The sequence below is a fragment of the Tiliqua scincoides genome, chromosome 5 (genome assembly GCF_035046505.1).
Source record: "Tiliqua scincoides isolate rTilSci1 chromosome 5, rTilSci1.hap2, whole genome shotgun sequence".
Taxonomy (NCBI): domain Eukaryota; kingdom Metazoa; phylum Chordata; class Lepidosauria; order Squamata; family Scincidae; genus Tiliqua; species Tiliqua scincoides.
Window position 1 is genome coordinate 103,458,328 of NC_089825.1, and position 20,699 is coordinate 103,479,026.

The 20,699-nt window shown below is 48.7% G+C and overlaps 1 protein-coding gene across 1 annotated transcript; it reads right to left on the bottom strand.

The window, feature by feature from the left end:
* Window positions 1-2,854: 2,854 nt before the first annotated feature.
* Window positions 2,855-20,160, bottom strand: LOC136652756 (vomeronasal type-2 receptor 26-like). The gene is made up of 8 exons (XM_066629678.1): window positions 19,909-20,160; window positions 15,541-15,753; window positions 15,038-15,164; window positions 11,977-12,856; window positions 4,239-4,358; window positions 3,996-4,141; window positions 3,716-3,832; window positions 2,855-3,087 (listed from the first exon to the last, which is right to left on the bottom strand). The coding sequence occupies exons 1-8, from the start codon at window positions 20,158-20,160 to the stop codon at window positions 2,855-2,857; spliced, it is 2,088 nt and encodes a 695-aa protein (XP_066485775.1).
* Between the last annotated feature and the right edge of the window lie 539 nt (window positions 20,161-20,699).

Here is a 20,699-nt window from a genome sequence, read left to right on the forward strand (position 1 = left end):
AAGAAGGCAGATGAGAGGTTATGACATGGGTAGCCCTGTGTTTCTGCTCAGGTTGCTACTGCTGCTGTCACACCAGTTAATGTTCCTTCCTCTTCTGTACCTGGACTTAGAGGGTAAATGTCATTTTGGAAGCAACCAAGTCAATGCATATAAGTCAGGAGAAGTTATCATTGGCGGGAATTCTCTCTCAATAATTACTTTTCCACATTTACTTAATTATACAGAAGTTCCTGATAAAAGTTGTGAGAATGTCATGTAAGTTCATCTTTGCCCAAGTACCCCCCGCCCCTCAAAAATCACAAAAGACAAGGCAATACCTGGTATAAAGCAGGGTCACTTTATTAAGGAAAGGTTTATATACATATTCAAAGTAACATTCTTTGACAGCTACAACGCAAGTCGATAGGCTTTTTGACCCATCAAAGTCTCCGAGTTGCAGAAACGCAACATTTTCTTTCAAGTATATGGGAACACCTGAAATTTTTCTGCTGGCATAAATCTTGTGGCATAAATAAGCTGAGGACAAGGATTCAAACACATGCATGTACACACACACACACACACACACACACACACACACACACACACACACACACACACACACACACACATCTTTTGTGTCTTTCTCAATAGAGAGTAGAGAGGTTCAGAGTACTTTCAGCTGTCCTGAAAAAGGAAGCATCTGAATAGCTCAGAGTTTTAGCTCTCTTATCGCCTGTCAAAAGAGCTGTAAAGCAGCTGATGACTGAAACAAATGCCTGAAATGTTACCTTGATTTCACTGAGCCTCTCCCATGATCAACTGACAGAGATATATGTGAATAATAACCAGTACACGCACCAAAAGAACAAGAGGAGATGAGGCATAGAGGCCTGGAGAGGAATCCATTGGCTCTGACATCTGCAAGTCCCAAAGAAGCAAGAATGCAACACTATGCTGCACTGCTGATTATAGGCACTTACCTTTTGATGAGAGGTTCTAATCAAAGTGAATTACAAAGTTTACTCCCTGACCCTTCAAAATATGTCACAAGTGGATTTTTAATTGCAGTGTTGGGGGAAACACTGAATGCTCAGAGGGGCAGAAACCTGAAACTGTCAACATTGCACCCCTGGTGCTCAAAACGGGGTGGCCCTAAAAATCAGAAAAATTCAGGGAAAAGCTCCATCCCTCTTCCCTCCACAGTACACAAAATCAAGATGAGTCTAAGTACCTTTTTATTGTTCCCGCACTGTCCAATGAACACTCGAGACAACAGATATGGAAGAAAGGGCCACTTTATTTAACATAAACAAGAGGAGCAGAGGCTGAGACCTGCAGTACCCGAGGCAGCGAAAGCCCCTTGTGGTGCGGGGAGGGGACCTCTGGGCGGTACCAGAAACCTCTGCCCCCAGGTGGGCATGCACCCGACTCCGAGTCGCGCCCCGCTGCTGGGACGGCGCGTCTCGTCCATGTCTATCCCTTAAGGGAAAGGCAGCTGGACCGCAGCCTGCACCACCTCGAGCCGCTAAGCCTCTGAGGTGGGATCTGCTATCCCGGCCAGGGCCCCGTCCAAGTCCTCGTGCCGCCAAGCCACTGAGGACTGAAATAGGGTTCTGCCCTGCCTGAGCCGCCTGAAGGTGCATGCCAGAGTCCCATTCACGCCTCCAAACCCGCACCACCTGCCCTCTTAAAGTGACCGATGGCAGTTTGTAAACAGGGGGGTGTAACCCCTAGCCCTTAACAGTCTGGGGTAGGCGAAAAAACTGCCTGCCCCTTGGCCAATCTTGGCAGGCAGCAAAAAATTCCTACCCGGCCCCGAACGGCGACCAGTTAAACTCAGACTGTCTCTAGGGCGGGCGGGTGGGTATTCCCACAGTGCCCACGTGCACAAAGAGGAAGAGGGCTGGGTCTCGTCCCCTTTTAAAGGACCACCGTAACTGCCCAACCCAGCCCCCTACACCTCCCCCTTGGGGAGGGGCTCTCGTGTCCTGGTCAGGCATAACAAACTTCGATCACCTCCTTAAAGGGGGCGATCGTGCTTGTTCCCGCACTGTCCAATGAACACTCGAGACAACAGATATGGAAGAAAGGGCCACTTTATTTAACATAAACAAGAGGAGCAGAGGCTGAGACCTGCAGTACCCGAGGCAGCGAAAGCCCCTTGTGGTGCGGGGAGGGGACCTCTGGGCGGTACCAGAAACCTCTGCCCCCAGGTGGGCATGCACCCGACTCCGAGTCGCGCCCCGCTGCTGGGACGGCGCGTCTCGTCCATGTCTATCCCTTAAGGGAAAGGCAGCTGGACCGCAGCCTGCACCACCTCGAGCCGCTAAGCCTCTGAGGTGGGATCTGCTATCCCGGCCAGGGCCCCGTCCAAGTCCTCGTGCCGCCAAGCCACTGAGGACTGAAATAGGGTTCTGCCCTGCCTGAGCCGCCTGAAGGTGCATGCCAGAGTCCCATTCACGCCTCCAAACCCGCACCACCTGCCACAAGGAGGGGTCAGCCTAGCGCTTGACCCCCCCCGCTCCCAAACAGGGGCAGAAGCGACTTAAGGCCGCCCTGCAGGTCCTTAAGAAAGATGTCTGCGCCTCTCTCTGACAAATGAACTCCGTCGCCCCTATACATGTCAGGCAGCGAGAACACAATCGCAGGATGCAGGACCACCCTGCCACCAGCGCGAGACACCAAATTGCCAATACTCCTGGTAACTTTCCTGCGCATCCTCTCAACCTTAGCGCAGCAGAAAGCCCCCCTCCACACACGATGCTGCAAGAAATCTGACCAAACCAAAGTGGTCTCCGGTAGCCAACCCATAAGGGTGGTGATGTCCTCACGAGCTCTGTTCAGCAGAGCCAGGCCGGACATCCTGCAAAGGTCATTTTTGCCCAGGTGGAGCACCAAAATGTCCGGTGGGGGGTTCACATTCACATTCCATCGACGCGGGTAGCAGCTGGCCCCATCTCATGCCCCTCTTGGCTAACCAAGCCACCTGCACTGCCGGGCTGAGGCCCAGATTCACTCCGAGGGGAGTAGCAGCCGCCCTCTTGCGGGCCCAAAAGATAATGGAGTGGCCGCAGATTAACACGCGTATCAGGCTACCATAGCGCCCTGCAAGATGAAAACAGATGTTATTGCAAGGCATCCACTTTTCGCTGTTCGCCCCACAGGTGGGGTATGCCCGGATTCTATACGCGTCATTTGCGCACGTAGCGCCTGTAGGTTGACGAACGCCAACAGCCTAGCCTTTGTATGTCCTCCCCTGACAGCCCCAAGGCAGCTGCTGCGGAGGCTGCGCCAATGCGGAGGGAGTGTAAGCCAAACTCCCTAGGCTGCAACCCTAAAACCCCCAGGGCTCGTGAGAAAATTGCCCAAAACGAACAGCGTGAGAGGAGAACCATCCCTATGGTGGAACAGGGCTCCTGAGCGCTCCCCCGAGAGTGCAAAATACTCCCTTAACACCGCAACTGGGCACAATGGCATTCCCACCACCTCCCTAAGGGTCACCGAGCAACCAATGCCCCTTTGGTCCGTCTTGGACTGCCTGAGGTTAACTGAGACTCCTCCGGGCACCCAGGTTAGGTCCGCCCTCAGGAGGGCCCGCGCTGATTTATCAGACTTGTTTTTTGCCAGGAACTCGCTGGGGCGAAAGCACCAAAGAAGGCTGTAAGCAATGCTGCCCTGAAAAGTTGAACCTCATATGGCGATGAACAAAGGGTCGTGAAGGTCCCTGCGATACCCCTGAGCAACTCTGGCGTGATGGGGCGCCTGTGGTCCCGGACAGGGGGTGTTCTCTTAGCGAAACCCTCCAGCATCCTCCGCACTCTGAAGTCCTGAGTGAAATCGGGGTAGCCCCCTGATTTTGAAACAAAAGCTATGGCAGACATGAAGCCCGGGAGGGAGCTAACCGCCCTTCCTGACCGCTGCAGGTGTAGAAGGAAAAGCAGCAGGCGCTCAACCTTTGCTGGCCACAGGCTGGGCAAGCCGGCTGTCAGTCTTAAATCAGCGAACTCAGTTACCTTCCGTGAGTAGCCCCTCTGCGTGCTGGGCGCCAGAGAGGCGCATATGACCTCGTTTACTTCTGTAAGCCAAGGTCCCAGAGCCAAGGAGGCATGCGGTCCGGGGATGGCGCCGCCCCAGGGGCGAGTTCCCGAAATCGTTCCTCCTGAAATCAAGACAAAGCATCCGCGATGCAATTCTCAACCCCTGAGACGTGCTGAGCTACAAAAAGAGCATTAATGCGCAGGCATTGCAATACGAACTGCCACACCAGCCTCATGACCCTGGGGGATTTGGAAGACATCGAGTTCACTACAGCCACCACTGCCTGGTTGTCGCACCAAAAACGCACCGAGGCGTTCTGGAACTCGCCATCCACAACGCTGCAAGAGGTCCGGCCAGACCAAGGCGGTACCAGGCAGCCAACGCATAAGGGTGCTGATGTCCTCACGGGCTCTGCTCATCAGAGCCAGACCAGACATTCTGCAAAGGTCATTCTCGCCCAGGTGGAGCACCCAAAACATCCGGTTGGCGGTTCAGTAACTTCATCAACGTGGGCAGCAGCTGGCCCCATCTCATCCCCTTCTTGGCTAACCAAGCGACCTGCACTGCCGGGCTGAGGCCCAAGTGCGATCTGAGGGGGGGGGGTTGCAGCCGCCCTCTTGCGGGCCCAAAAAGACCATGGAGTGGCCGCAGATTAATACGCGTACAGGGCTACCACAGTGTCCTGCAAATTGAAAGCAGAGATGTTAATGCAAGGTATCCCTGCTGCTGCTGCTGCCGCAGCTTAACACACGCCCTGGGCCACCACAGCGTCCTGCAAGATGAAAGCAGAGAGGTTATAGCAAGGCATCCCTTCCACGCTGCTCCCCCACAGATTGGGGAATGCCCAGAACACCAGAGTCACTGAAGTGAACCGTGCAATACTGGTCGACAGAACATTACCCCTTTCCCGGGTGGGGGCAGAGCACCCATTAAACGGTTGCTAATAGAACGCCCCCTCTCAAAGAAGAAGGGGCCACAAATCCGTAAGGGGGGTTGTAACCAAACATTGCCCCTCACCCAGGAGCCGGGACAGTGCACCCATTAAGTGGGCTGGTAACGAAACATCACCCCTCTCTAAGGAGAAACGACTACACGGGTTGTTAACAGAAACCTCCTCCCCTCTTCCAAAGGCCTAGTGGCATTATGCCCACTAAGTGGGTCTGCACCAGAACACCCCCCTTCTCTGAAAGGAGTAGGGGCAGTACTCCTGGTAAGCACATTGTTGACCGAACACCACCAACCCCACCAAAGTCGGGTAAGCACACCCATTAAGCAGCCTGGTAACAGATCATCATCCTCCCCTAAGGAGAAGGGGTAGCATGCCTGTTAAGCAGGTTGGTAATAGAACGCCACTCTTCCCTTAAAGGTGTAGGGGGTGGCACACATATCTCCTCTCTCAAGGAGCAAGGGCAGCATGCCCACCAAGCGAGTTACTAAATGCCCTGCTGATGCCCAGGGAAAACATAATATTAAATGCTATACTCACATATTAAATGCCCCATCCACTCTGCCCCATTCCTTGGGTGCTGAAGCCTGGCCAGGCAGCTTTCAAAGCTGCTCCCACATAGATGGAGTGTATGCTGTAAGCAATCCGAGATGGCCAGGGGCTCCCCATATGCCTCTAAATATCCTCCAAAACTGATGAAGTATTAACAAGGAGGAGGTCAGGTGCCTGGGAGGAGATTGTTGCGGGTGGTTGGGCTGGTGTATCTGTACTGGCTTGCACTCATTGGAGCTCATTTTATGCCCGTATACTCATCATTAAGTCCCATTAAAATCAATGGAATACACTCCCAGGAAAGTGTGGACAGGATTGTAGCCTTAAGTCCAGCTATGTCTACCCGGATACAAGACCCCTTATACTCCTGGGACTTATTCCTTGGAAGTTGGAGCCAGGATCTGAGCCCTATGCTCCAAGCCTCTGCATGCCCCAATAGAAGCAAGCCCCCATTATCCCCCAGGGGCTTACTCCCCGTAAAGTGGGCGAGGACTGCAACCCTATGACTGAGTCTCTGTGTGCCTGTTCAGAATTGTCATGAATATGTACAGTTTAGGCCTAGTAACATTGCAAAGCCTGAACCACCGTAACCCAGTAACACAGAAGGGGCTTGCAAGGGGCTTGCAGTCCTAGCTGCCAGGATTTACAATTCAATAGAAGGTGATAATGTAGCACCTGGGCGGCCAGAAAGACGCCCATCCATCAAGGATGGAATGCAGCTGTAGATCTCCAGGGGGGAGGGAAGAGCTGAGAGGGTGAGCTTCCAGCCCCACTTCTGAAGGACAGGGTTTTTGTTCCTTGTCTCTAGTGAGAGAGGTGGTGGGTGCACATCCTGCCCCACCAGGACCATGTGGCCTCTTAGGTAACTGAGGATCCACAAAAGAAGATGACCCAGGTGAGAGTCAGAGATCAATAGAGTTAGCCAGTCAGCTCTGCTGTTCTATGCTGATGTTTCCTAGAAGCTTTTATGCCTCTAGCATTTGCTGCCTTTGTAACCTTTTTGCAACCCTATGTATTTAACAAAGCAGAAAATCTCTTTACCACGTTGGCTCATTGTCTATTGGGGACAAAGGCCCAGAATCCTGCCCAGCCATTCAGCAAGCCACCAAAAATCCTCATTGTGGACTAGAAACTTGATGACTGAGACTTTAAGCAAAGGAAGTGCTCAACTATGGGACCCACTCCCAAGAAAGTGTGTGTAGGACTGCAGCCAGAGTCCGCCTGCCTCCTCAGAAGCAAGGCCCACCATAGACCATGGTGCCCACTCTCAGGAAAGTGTGTCTAGGATTGCAGCCAGAGTCCAAGGCTCTGCCTGCCTCCTCAGAAGCAAGGCCCATAGACCATGGGGCCTACTCTCAGGAAAGTGTGTCCAGGACTGTGGCCAGAGTCCAAGGCTCTGCCTGCCTCCCCAGAATCACGGCCCATTATAGACCATGGGGCCTACACTCAATAAAGTGTGTGTAGGATTACAGCCAGAGTCCAAGGCTCTGCCTGCCTCCCAGGAATCAAGGCCCATAGACCATGGGGCCTACTCTCAGGAAAGTGTGTCCAGGACTGTGGCCAGAGTCCAAGGCTCTGCCTGCCTCCCCGGAATCAAGGCCCATAGACCATGGGGCCTACTCTCAGGAAAGTGTGTCCAGGACTGTGGCCAGACTCCAAGGCTCTGCCTGCCTCCCCAGAATCAAGGCCCATAGACCATGGGGCCTACTCTCAGGAAAGTGTTTCCAGGACTGTGGCCAGAGTCCAAGGCTCTGCCTGCCTCCCCAGAATCAAGGCCCATTATAGACCATGGGGCTTACTCTCAAGAAAATGTGTGTAGGATTACAGCCAGAGTCCAAGGCTCTGCCTGCCTCCCCAGAATCAAGGCCCATTATAGACCATGGGGCCTACACTCAAGAAAGTGTGTGTAGTATTACTGCCAGAGTCCAAGGCTCTGCCTGCCTCCCCAGAATCAAGGCCCATAGACCATGGGGCATAAGATTACGGCCAGAGTCCAAGGCTCTGCCTGCCTCCTCAGAAGCAAGGCCCATTATAGTCCAAAGGGCTTACTCCCTGGAAAGTGGGGCGAGGACTGCAGTTCTATGGTCCAAGCCTCTGCATGCCTACTCAGAAGCAAGCCCCATTATAGTCTAAGGGGCTTCCTCCCTGGCAATCGTGGTTGGGGTTGCAGCCCCAGCATTTAAGCCTCTGCCTGGCTCCTCAGAGGCAAGCCCCATTATGGTCTCTGGGGCTTACTCGCATGAAAGTGGGTGATGTGGAGGCGCTGAGCTGGCGCAGCCTCCCATGGCGACTCCCCATGTGCGTGATCCTGCATGCAACAGGGCTCAGGGCTCCTGTGCTGGCCTGCAGCCGCATGCAGGAAGCTGCAGCAGTCCTGCAGCTGCACGGTCAGGCACCTGCGCCTTCAGGAGGGCTCCTGCAATGCAGAGCCTGCTCCCATGTGGAGCGCACTGCGACCTGCTACTTGGGCAGGCAGGAGCCCTGCGCTCACAGCGTCCCTCTCCTGCAACCTTTGTGGGCACCCTCCCAGGAAGCAGCAGCAGGAGCGCCATGTGCGCTGGAGACCCGGGCAAGGCCAGCAGGGAGTCCTGGCTCTGAGCTAGAAGGCGGCTCCGCCCACCAGGCCAGGGACTGAGAGCACACTCCAAGCATATCTGCTTGGAGCAAGTCCCCCTGCCATCCCCAAGGCTTACTCCCAGGAAAGTGGGAAACTCCCTGGGGCTTACTCACAAGAAAGCCAGTCCCCCTGCACTCCCGGGGCTTACTCCCAGGAAAGTGGGAAACTCCCTGGGGCTTACTCGCAAGAAAGCCAGTCCCCCTGCACTCCCGGGGCTTACTCCCAGGAAAGTGTGCCTGGACTGCACCTGATCCTTCCTTGGGCAGAGCCTGTCCAAACCCCCATTCCCACCTTACAGATCAAACACGCTGCACATGAGATCCATCGCAGGAGGCCTCCTCGGGAGTTGCACTGGTCCTAAGGTGGCTGAATGGGGTCAGGTCCACTCTATTCCCACAGAGGGCTGGGTCTCGTCCCCTTTTAAAGGACCACCGTAACTGCCCAACCCAGCCCCCTACACCTCCCCCTTGGGGAGGGGCTCTCGTGTCCTGGTCAGGCATAACAAACTTCGATCACCTCCTTAAAGGGGGCGATCGTGCTACTCTCAGTTCCATCTTATTGTCCTCTCCGGTCAGCACAGCAGCCGCTGCACCTTCCCAGTGGGTCGCAGACATGCCATAAGGCATACCCGTGATTACTTGGGAATCAGCAACACCAGTGGGAAGGCCCGTGCCATCCCACCAGTGCTGCATCTTGACCCCAGGGTGGCAGGTGCAAGTAAGTAAGGCGAAGTACAACTTAGGAGTTTGGGGAGGATGGCGGGAATAGGTGTTTCTGGACAGGAGAGGGCAGAATGGGGCTTGATCAGGCCTGGGGGGGGGGCAGGACCGGCACCACCTTGTCTGGTCTACCCACTGAGGCTTACATATCCTAATGCAGTGATTTTCAACCTTTTTCAACTCGAGGCACACTGGCAAGGCACTAAAATGGTCAAGGCACACCATCAGCTTTTTGACAATTGACAAGGCACACTGTGCTGTCAATGGGGGCTCACATCCCCAATGGTCCTATTGATAAATGACCCTCCCCCAAATTCCCACGGCACACCTGGGGACCGTCCATGGCACACCAGAGTGCCACAGCACAGTGGTTGAAAATGGTTACCCTAATGGATTCCTGATGGCTCCAGGGCAGTTTCCTACTGTAGGACTGATGACTCAAACACAGCACACATTCAGCAGGCATATCCTGCCTTGCAAGTGACCTGCAAGCTTTACCTGTTCTGCCTGGATGCATTTCTTCCCTGCCCAATGTTGAGTGGAATGATCAAGGCAAAGGTTGAATGCTTAGATCCTAATTTGTAAATGTAGTATAATTTAGGACAGTGTTTTTCAAACTATGGGTCAGAACCCACCTGTCGGTCACGAACTGATTGTTGGTGGGTCATGAAACTGACTAGCTGACAGCAAAAAAGGAAAATGTATTGAGCCCCATGGGAAGTGAAACTTAACTGCACTTGCATGTTTAATTATCAGTGGGTGATTGTGTGTCTGTCCGTTTCGAGGGGCCGGCTAAGAGGAAAGCAATGCCGCCAGAATGGTCCCAATCCGATGAAAGCATACCCCCCCTCCCAAAAAAAAGTGAAAGCTGACAAAAGAAAATGTCGTCTGTCTCCCCCTCCATGGTAAAAACAGTAAAAACAGAGACTTGAGCAGCTAGTAAGCTGAAACATTTTTCTTTTTCTTTTAAGGTTTGTGAATTTAGGTGGGTCCTGATAGTATGTCATTTAAAAAAGAGGATCCTGGTGGTAAAAAGTTTGGGAAACACTGATTTAGAAGACTACACAAAGTATGCATTTCTCACATCAGGCAGAATTTTTGGTAAACACGTTGAATTCCAGTTTCCACATTTTATTGAGCAGAAGTAGGGCTTTTTTCTAATGGAACGCGGGGGGACGGAGTTCCGGCACCTTTTTGCAGGGGCCGTGCCAATCTGCAGCATGAGCCTAGGTGTGTCTACTCAGAAGTAAGTCTCATTGTGCTCAGTGGGGCTTGCTGCTGGGAAAGGGTGCATAGCCTTTCAGCCTGATAGCCCAAGCCTAGGCATGTCTACTCAGAAGTAAGTTCCATTGTGTTCAATGGGGCTTACTCCCAGGAAAGTGTCATAGCCTTGCAGCCTGAGTAGACAGGCAGAGGAAGGGCTCTGAGGCTGCAGTCCTCTCCACACTTTCCTGGGAGGAAGCCCCACTGCCTCTACTGGGACTGACTTCTGAGGAGACAGCCATAGGCTTTGGCTATGAGGCTGCAGTCCTCTCCACACCTTCCTGGGAGGAAGCCCCATTGACTCTAATGGGACTGACTTCTGAGTAGACAGGCACAGGATTGGGCCCTGAGGCTGCCATCCTATCCACAGTAAGCCCCATTCACTAAAGTGGACTTCTGAGTAGACATGCATAGGACTGGGCTCTTGGGCTGCAATCCTAGGCACTTTCCTGGGAGTAAGCTCCATTGACTAGAATGAGACTTACTTCAGAGTAGACATAGCTAGGATTGGGCTCTTAATCCTGGCAGAGATATATATCTGCACCCGTTTTCACATGCTAAGGGCAGGTGAAAAGGGATTCTATGTGTGTACAACGTGCTGTCCAGCCTTGCCAGAGATCCTCCTCATCCTTCCCCCATAAGCATGCCCTCTGCCAGCCAGCGTTTGCAGCTCCTCTCCAGCAATGCACAGCAGCTGCTCAGGGCAGCAGAGAACATACAATTGCATGCCAAGCACCTTCCCAAAGACACAGAGTATTCTGATACCTGAATTAAACCATATTTAATTGCTTGTTTGCAAACGTAGCTGTTTCTATGTGCACCTAAGGACCCCTCTCGTGTAAGAATTCCTTTTTTGTTCTTACTACCACAGTTGCTTAGAGTAATTTTACTACATGGAACTCATGAAAGCCATTTTCCGGAATCCATTCACTGCTTCCTCTCCTCGAAGTAGTGCCACACTACATACTACATGCTACAAGTGCACCTGTACAGTATTTTTCCCCATGTGTAGAAAAAGTAGCTAGGGGGGAGGGGATGTGGAGATTAACAGCCCAATCCTATGCATGTCTACTCAGAAGTAAGTTCATCTTTAGGGGGAAGCACATAAAAAAATATTTTATTTCTCCAATAAAAAAATGGTTTATAAATAAATAAATAAATAATAATAAATAAATAAATAAATAAAAGATTAACAAGTTGTGAGTTCCTGCACCTTTTCTTTTACAAAAAAAGCACTGAGCAGAAGTGAAAATGAAAAGCACCTGAAATGACGTCTGAAACCAAGAGGTCCTTTCTTTATGTTCTAGCAAAAAAATAACACCATTACAGAAGCAGTATTACAACCAATACTGACAGTGCGAGTTAAACTGCTTACAAAGTTGGGGAGGTCTTGTCAAATAAAAACATTTTCAGCTTCTTGCTAAAAGACTGCAAGTGCAGGTGTTCTAGCGGTCATTCTGGGAAGGGAATTCTACAACAGAGGGAACACTTCCAAGAAGGCCTGCCTCTTCTTGCCTCTTCTTTAAAAATGTTACAGGCCAAGATAGCTTCAACTGTGCCAGCAAACCAATTGCCAGCGTGTCTAGACAGTGCAGAATAGGAAGTATCTGCTTCCATCTCTTCATCTCTGTCAGCAATCTGGTAGGTGATGTTCTGGCCTACTTGAAGCATCTGAATTGTTTTAGTGGCAGTCTCAATATACACCCCACTTTCAAAAATTACTTTGCAATTCTTTCTTTACAAAGATCTTTCTTAAACTGTTTTGTGATAAGCACAGTTGTTGATCCCAGATACATACAGAGGATCACAATTAATTAGCCTTTTAAAATCAATGTCCATAATTTCTTTTCTCTACTAACAGTTTCTTGGTATTGAGATCAGCTCTAAAAACAATAATGTAACACTTGGGGGAAAAGATGCAAGCCAACAGCCCAGTGTTGGAGGCCAAGATGGCAAACACTTCCACTGCCACAATGGTTTTCCCCTTGGTGCTCAGATAAGCTGGGAGAAAGGAGATCCAAACACTGCAAAAGACCAGCATGCTGAAGGTGATGAACTTGGCTTCATTGAAAGCATCTGGTAGTTTCCTGGCTAAGAAAGCAACAGTGAAGCTGATGGTGGCCAGAAAGCCCATGTAGCCGAGGACACAGTAGAACATAATGAAGGACCCTTCATTACATTCCAGTATCATGTGCCCAATCTGTGAGTGCATGTCAACATCTGGGAATGGGGGAGAGGATGACAGCCATGCTGTACAGATACCTATTTGAATGAAGGAGCAGGATAGAACAATGGAGTTGACCACTTTCTGGTTTAGAAATGCCTGCATCTTGCTTCCTGGTTTGGAGGCCATGAAAACAAGGACCACCATGATTGTTTTTGCCAACACACAAGAAATAGCCACAGAGAAACTGATGGCAAATGCTGGTTGTCGCAGAAGGCAGGTCATCTTTCCAGGTTTCCCAATGAATAGCAGGGAAGAGAGGTAGCAAAGCAGAATGGAGCTGAGAAGAGCACACGTGAGGTTCCGATTGTTGGCTTTCACAATGGGAGTATCCCAGTTCTTAAGAAAGGTTTGCATCACCAGACCTGTGATCACAGCACAGGAAGTAGCAAGGGAAGCCATCACAATCCCCATGGGCTCTTGGTAGGAAAGGAAGGTTGTAGTTTTCAGAACACATTGATCATGCTTTTCATTTGAATAATGATTTTCTGCACATGGAACACAATGATCTGCATCTGAAAGGACACGTGTGGTGTGGAGCTGGTTTCAGTCATATAGCCTGATAGTTAATACATGCATTTACTTGTCAAAAGCATTTAGTTTTCAATTAGTTTTTGATTAATTTTTAATTTTTGATTACTTTTTGATTTTGATTAGTTTTTTAAATTAGATTAGTGATCAGTGAGATTATATATGAAGCAAAATTTGTTATCGCAAGTGCTTTAAACAGGCATTAACTTGCAGTACGATCCATCAGCATGAGGAAACTGAGTCTCATATTCTTGGCCTCTTTACCAGGGACCATGGTGCAGAAAGACCCTGTTAAACAAAACAAAGTCTGGAAAAAGAAGGGAGAATCACTGAACACACACACACACACGCACACACACACACACACACATCAGAATTTCCCTGTATTGGATTTAGAGCCGTCTTTGTCTTCTCAATTTAACGTCACATTTTTTAATGCAATATAATACTGGTGCTGTATGTTTGCTGTAAATACATCTTACTGTAAGTTTCGTTTTATTACGAAAGATAATGCTTTATTTTATGGTTTTTGACTTGCGTATGTATTGTGGTGCCATAATCTTTTCAGTGCTTTGTCATAATGTCATAATCCAGCCTTGGTGAAATGTGTAACAAACTGATTGTGTAAAAAAGCAATCATGCAGCTTGGTTCTAAATATTATCTACAAAGTGGAGAGAAGGGGAGGGAAAAAGAACTCCTTATATGGGAAAGGGGTGTGTAATGCGACGAACAAAATGCACAGGCAAAAGTATGGGGAAAGGATGTGTCAAAATTATGTGAGTTACCAAGCACCACAGACTCATGTGTGTTGAGGGCAAGATCAAAGACATGAAATCCCCAGTGCACAGCACCTTCCATAATCTCAATACACAGTTCTTCACATTTGGCATATCCCAAGTGGTTTATTAGGAATACAAGTCCTGCAACTGGCAATGAATTCCTAGACAGCCCAATCCTAGCCAGTGCCAGCCCAGGTTGTGCAGCAGTGCTGATACAGCCCCTGGCTGCTAGCTATGAGCCACTGACCAGGAAGGGATGGATGGATGGATAGTGTTAGGGTGCAATCCTAACTTGCACTGGAACAGGCACGCCTGGAGGTTTGTGCTGTATCCAGCGCAGGATTGTGGCTAGCGGCGGCTTAGCCAGAGGCAAGAGGAATCTTTTCGCCTTACCCCTGGGTAAGGGCTGCTGGCACCTATGGTCTCATTGGATTTGCACCACCTCTTGAGCCTCTTGTGCCACCTCTTAAATGGCTTGGGGAGCCACTCTGTTCTCCCTGGGAATGAGGGTTGGGATCCAGCGTAATTGCCGGATCCCAGCCCCACCTGCCGCTCTCCGTCCGACCATTCCCAGGGCCACTCATTGCCCTCCTTCCCCCCTGCCCAGGAACATCTCCCTCCCACCTCCCCGCTCCCCCCACGCCTAACTTTTTTGCTTGCGGGGCTGACGCAAGCACCGAAGGGGAAGCCGGCACAGAGGCTAGAGGATACATAGATAGGTAGATAGGTAGATAGGTAGATAGATAGAAAGATACTTTATAACTTACCTATGCCACCACTGCCTTGTCCTCAATGGAACTTCTCAGATCTGTCTTGATTACTTCTAACCATCTCAGATTATTACCAACAAATGACCGACAGCCCAATCCTGAGCTGCCCGGTGCGTGGGGCTGCAATGGTACCTAAAATGGCTGCTGCCACATCCTGCGTGCTCCTGACAGCTACCGCCAGCTTCTCAGGAGAAGGAGACATTTGTCCCTTTCCCCCAGGTAAAGAGAGTAGCTCCGCAATGGGGCTACTTGATTCACCACCAACCCAAAGATCGTCGGTGAATCAAGAGCCTCTGTGTAGTGCGGCGAGCCCAGCACAGTGGCTGTGGATCAGGTGAAGCGAAACTCCACCGGACCCACCTCCCTCCCTCTCCCTGCCCCCGGAACACCTCCTCCCCGCCCTCTCCCAATCCTCTGCCCACCTAACCTCACCCTGGAATGCCTTCTCCCCGCCTCCCCCCAAGCCTCCACTTACCTCTCCTCTGCTCAGCGGTCCAGCACTCGCCCGGTGCTAGGGCCGACAAGCATACTTTACAGCATGTTTGCAACAGTCTTTCAAAATGTCAAGAAATCTTTCAAAATGACACCATCTACCAAATCTATGATGACACTTACCTTTCTGGTTAGAAATTGTGTTTTCTGAGCATGGTGTGCAATCATAGCAACAAACGGGTTTTCCCTCCTCAACTATCCTGCTGTATCCAAGATGACAGCTTTCAACACATGTGGAATGGGGCGGCACCTAATCATTAAAACAATTGGATGATTCTGTTGTTGGCAGAGCTGTGCAAATAAACTCTTTCATAGTACAGTTGAGTTATGCAAAGCATATTTATATACATTGCAAAATAAGATCTAAGGAAGAAACTGATCATGGCTGTTTAGGCAAGGAAACATAAAATAACAAGTTGGGAAAAGAAACTAATGAGAAGTCTAATTAAAGTAGGAGAGGTCAACTGATAGGACTTTGAACTAGGAACTGAATTGGCAACTGCTTGCCCTACTGATGGGGATGAAAACATACATATGCTCAATTGTTCATGGACAAATTGGATAGATAAAATGGCAAATAATCATGCAACACATATTCCAAATTCAGATTTGCAGTATATCTATACCTGCTTCAATCTTTTGTGCCACACAATGGCATCATCACTGATGTTGAATTCTTGGCTGGGTGAAATCATTCCAACAGGGACTTTAAGGAAGGTTTGATTGGGGAAAGTGATCCAGTTGATGATATCATAGCCAGAGATGAATTCTCCATTTGTGAAGACGACTGGATGTCCAGCACCATTGTTGAAATGGATGTTCTTCAGGAAAGGGTGGAGCTAGAGTGGGACAAAATACCATTAACAGAATAGTTCTATCAAAATTCTCTGCCCCCCGCCTTGCTGATGCAACTGAACTACCAGTATACAAGCTTCATTACGTTGGGATGGCAATGATGGAGGTCTCTCCTAAATCAGTCAAGGTTCCCTTGTCCCAGGGTCTCTGCTGCCCAGTGGTTATACTCTGACTTGCACTAGCGATATTGCGGGTGCAAGTCCAAGTGAACTCCTGCAGACATCCCAAGTGGGATTCCTGCAGACGGCATTGTTGCTTGGCATGGCTGCTCACGGTTTAGGGTGGAGGCAGGGCTACGCTCTATGGTGCATCACATTTTGTGACATGGTGGCCCCCTAGAATTGGACTGAAATTTTCTGAATTTGAATCCTACAGCACAAGCAGGACTGCACTCACAGATATCCCGCTCACACAGATTGGGAACTTCCAATGCTTTCTGCCCACTGCACAAGATATCTCAGAAACCCTTCAGAAAAGCATGCCATGTGGCAGAAAGAGCTACACCTCAACAGGGGAACCTTGGGAAACCAGGAAACCCACATCCCAGTGGTACAAGTGGAAGTTCCTACTGGTCATGCAACAGCTCAGTTACAGCCAATCCTACCTAAGTGCCTGTAAAGCAATGCAGATTTCACTGCATTCCACAGGGGACTTTTGTCTGCTGGTGGTCTCCTGAGGGTAAGGGGACATTTGTCCCCCTGACCCTGTGTACATCCTAGAAGCTGCTACAGGACAACTCAGACCCACACCAGGTCAATCACTGGTGCAAGTCGATGTTGTTCTGTGCAGGTGAATTAGGCCTGGAAAGGGAGCTGGAATTTGGCCATTGCCGTGCTATTGATTCTGCCTCCTCCCCCATCACTCTCTTTCAACACACTTCTTCCCCATTCCACCCACCCCTACCATGGTATATCCCCTCCTTCATCCCTCAAACCCCCTATGTGGGCTTTTCTGCTTCAGCGAGTGTCCATGGGCCCACAAGTGCACAAGAGGTCACTATGGCCTTCCCACTGGTGGGCCCACTGCGCTCATTGGGAGAGGCAGCTTTACGACATTTGTAAAGCACATCATTTGGGATGGGGATAGAATCAGGAAATAGCTGCCAGGAATAATCACTAAGCACACAGTCTAGCATCCTGATGCCATACAATCTTTTTATCATTGTACCTGAAGTGCATAGAAAGAGATTCCATTAAGGCAGCTGTCAGCTCTCCATCATGCCATCATTTCTTGTCAGTATGAATTTACTGCGGTATGTATCTACTGGGGTGTTCTTTAGCAACATTAGTGAATCTAGTTGTTGCTAGATTGCTAGAAAGATTGCTAGAAAGTTGGTAAGAACCTGCAGTGATTCACCTGATTCTGCTATTCAATAATTTAGGTTTGGGTAGGAATAAGACTTTCCTATCAGCTAGACAACATTCAACATGTATTCATTCATGTTGGCTATTTTTATCCTACTCTGTACCCACTTTCTTGCAGTAAGTTTTCTACTGACCAGTTTGCTGTGTGATTTCAGACATCAGGGAAGATCACAAATTATCCCCACATTGCAGCTGGGGAGTTGAGAGAGAGAGGGGGGGGGGCCTTGCCTAACAACACTTAGTGATAATGGAGAGGTGAGATCCATTCAGTCCTAAACCTCAGCTCACTGTTATATCCACCACATCACATCAACTCATGTTCATTCTAACAGTGATTTTACCTGCCATGGCTGAAAAATGAAAGATTTGGATTTGCTTCTGTGTTGCAGGGCTCGTTTTTTGGTCAAGTGGATGTAGTCATGCAGGGCATGTGTCACAGCATAGACAGCATTGTAGATACCATAGCTCTCACCAGACATACTCATCTCAAAGAGGGACAGGGGCGGTTTCCTCAGTTTATTTCCCCCTTTACATTTTTGACAGTATATGAATTCAAAGTCCCATAACATACAGAGAAAGTTCCTGAGTGTTTCATCAGGCTTTAACATCAGAAGGAAGTCTTCAAATTCTGGTACTGCATTTGTGTGAAATAAGAAAGAGAATGTTCCATGTAAAATGTTTGTCCCTACCAATGCTTTTCCAATGAAACCAATAGCCCAGTTAGGTGGCATGATCCAGACCTTCCCTATATAGGTCCCTGGATTAGAATCAATAATTTCTATGTAATATGTAAACCATATGAGCCACTTTGAGTCCTCACCCACAACAATCACTTTGACTTTAGTTATTAACATGGTGGATTTCACCTTCTCGATTTTTGAAAAATGTCTTTCATCAAAATATTGTTCTCCATTCCTCAGCAACCATGCAATGCAAATGCTGTTCAGAGAAAGTAGAGGTGTGAGACTCTGAACAAAGCTTTCTCCATCATCATCATCTGAAACCACAAGGCCAATCCATGTCCATCGGAAATGCCGGATTAGCTGGACAACCCCAATGTGATGGAGAGATTCTCTTGGTGCAGTCCAGTAAAAGGAAGGAAAGTCAGTTCTTCCACTGACCGGCCTCTCAGCTATACCATAAGTGAACTAGAGAAAGGAAGAATATTACCTATATCTAGAAGATATAACAGGTTTCCACTGACATGGTTTCTCAAATGATTCAGTCATACATCTTTCTCTTCTTTCTACTTTGATTATATCCCACAGGTATTTATTATCATATTGATGAGAATATTTCTGTCTCACCTTTCATCAGGTCCTGCTCATTGGACATCTAATGAACAAGCCATGGTGGTAAGGAAATGGCAGCTGAAAGGCCCTTTAATTGGGAATGGCCTCAGGCAGGGCTATGGTGGGATGAAAAGGTGGAATAGAAAGGGTGATGGGGCAATTAGAAGACCCTGATGACACTCAGGGAGGCTAATTATATAAGAGGGTGGCTGGTGACCAGGTAGAGGTTGAGGGCTGGCCCATTGAAGCAATCCTCCCACCCTACCCCCAGCGTGTAGCAGAGGGCAATGGTCATTGTAATTCCCAACACATGTATACCCTGAGGCCTCTCTGTGGGAAGCAGCTGTGAGCCTGAGAAAAGCCTCTGGACCTGACTGGAGCACAGCTCTGATTACGTTTGGAGGGCTTGAGGGGGGGCCTGGTTTGGTACAGCAGATTATGATATCAGCTAGTGCCAGTTCTGTGGATAACATGGGCCTCCTGTACTCTGTTAATTTGTATGTTTTCATCCAGTCAATGAAAGGTACACTGCAGGAGTATAACTGAAAGTCCAATCCTGTTCCCCCACTACATTACAGCATGCCGCCATGCCAATGGACAACACTGCCTGCAATGGTGGGAGGGAGCGATCAGACAGTCTGCAGGAGGTATGTAGGCCATCCACTTATCTGTGGATCTCCTCAGACCCTCATGAGCCATTTGGCTGGTGGATGCCCAGAAGAGCTGGCAGATGGGTTGCAAATTGAGGGATAGGATCCAGAGAAAGTCAGTGACACTGTATCCACCCCCACCTGCCTTCAACATCCCCCTGGTTTGTTCCCGTCCCCACCCATGAACCACCCTCCACACAAGTCTACAAGCCCTACTGCTGTCTAGGTATCCACAGCAGCAGGCTACAGTTGCCTTGCAGTAGCCTCCCGGCAGTCATGTAATCTTGGCAGAGTGGAAGGGCCTTTTACTCCAGTAGGATGTGAGTCCCACTGTTATAGAAGGCCCATAGGACACAGCTGTGGGTCTTGAAAATGTTTCCGGCTTCCAAAGTGACAATTTCAATTTTCTGCTCCTCCTTTTCCAGTCATAAGAAGGAAAATGCAGCAACTTTTCAGCTGACTGTTGTGAAATTTAAAATGCTACTATGAAAATGCATGCATGAAGATGTCTCTGAGCAAATGTAATATAGTGAGCATAAGTCATAGAAATGTATGAGGCATACAGTGTTTATGCTTATAAATAATAATCCCCTGTTGCTGTATAGTAAAAAGGCTTTTCACTGTAATTTATCTGAAGAGAAAGGATCGAATCCTATCCAACCTTCCAGCATTGACGCAGCTGTGCCAACTCGGTCATGGAGGTTTCCTCAAAGTAAGGGAACTTTCCTCCCTTACCTTGGGGCTGCATTGCAGCTGCATCGGTGCTGGAAAGTTGGATAGGATTGGGCCTTAAATCTACATGGAAAGTGCCCCTCCATGCCCCATACACATACCTGCGGAATCTTGTAGACATTGAACATATTGGCCATTTGGAGGGAGTTTTCTTTAGTGAATCCCCCAATGACAGACAACACATTTTCCCTATCGCACTTGTAATTGGGGCCGAGCTTTGGCTGTGTGAATAAGAGGTCCAGGATTCTTTCGTAGTTGCTCCTTGAATTAAACAGGTTGTCATAGATGTGGAATCCCAAGGTGGTGTTGGGCAAGAGCCTGGGATTTTTATTGATCTCGTGAATGGCAAACATCAAGGACAGGGCATGCCTGTAATATCGAATCTCTCTTCTGAAATGAAGTTAACACTAAGGCTCAGAAAATGCTATCTGAGATAATATACATTTAACAACCACCATTGCTCTGTAGATCCACAAATATGTGTCATGATTACTACTTATAATAATTGTATAATTCAGTATATTATTATTATTATTATTATTATTATTATTATTATTATTATTATTATTATTATATTTTTACTGTCAGATATAGATATTTTGGCTTAAAAGTTGACCCGTGGAGACAGGGTCAGTAAATGTTGACTCGTTTATTTTTCACACTTGACAGAATTCAGAAGTTATGCTTTATTAGGCCAAAAGTGCAACCATCATAAGTAAAATTAAATCTTAATCAGTATTAGAGTCTATAAGCAGGTAGACATTTTGAAATCTCCAACAATAGATTTGATCCGGCTCATTTCTAGTGTTGCAAGCCCTTTAATAACTTGAAAAATTAGGAAATTAGAATAACTTGAACAATTCTTTGCCTCTAATAAATTCATTATAGATAG

Coding starts and splice junctions, on each gene's coding strand:
- LOC136652756 (XM_066629678.1), bottom strand. CDS start 20,160: ATGTTTGCCATTCACGAGATCAATAAAAATCCCAGGCTCTTGCCCAAC. Junction 15,165..15,540: donor GGCACAAAAGATTGAAGCAG/GTATAGATATAC, acceptor TTTAATGATTAG/GTGCCGCCCCATTCCACATG. Junction 12,857..15,037: donor CACAATTTCTAACCAGAAAG/GTAAGTGTCATC, acceptor GTGTCCTTTCAG/ATGCAGATCATTGTGTTCCA.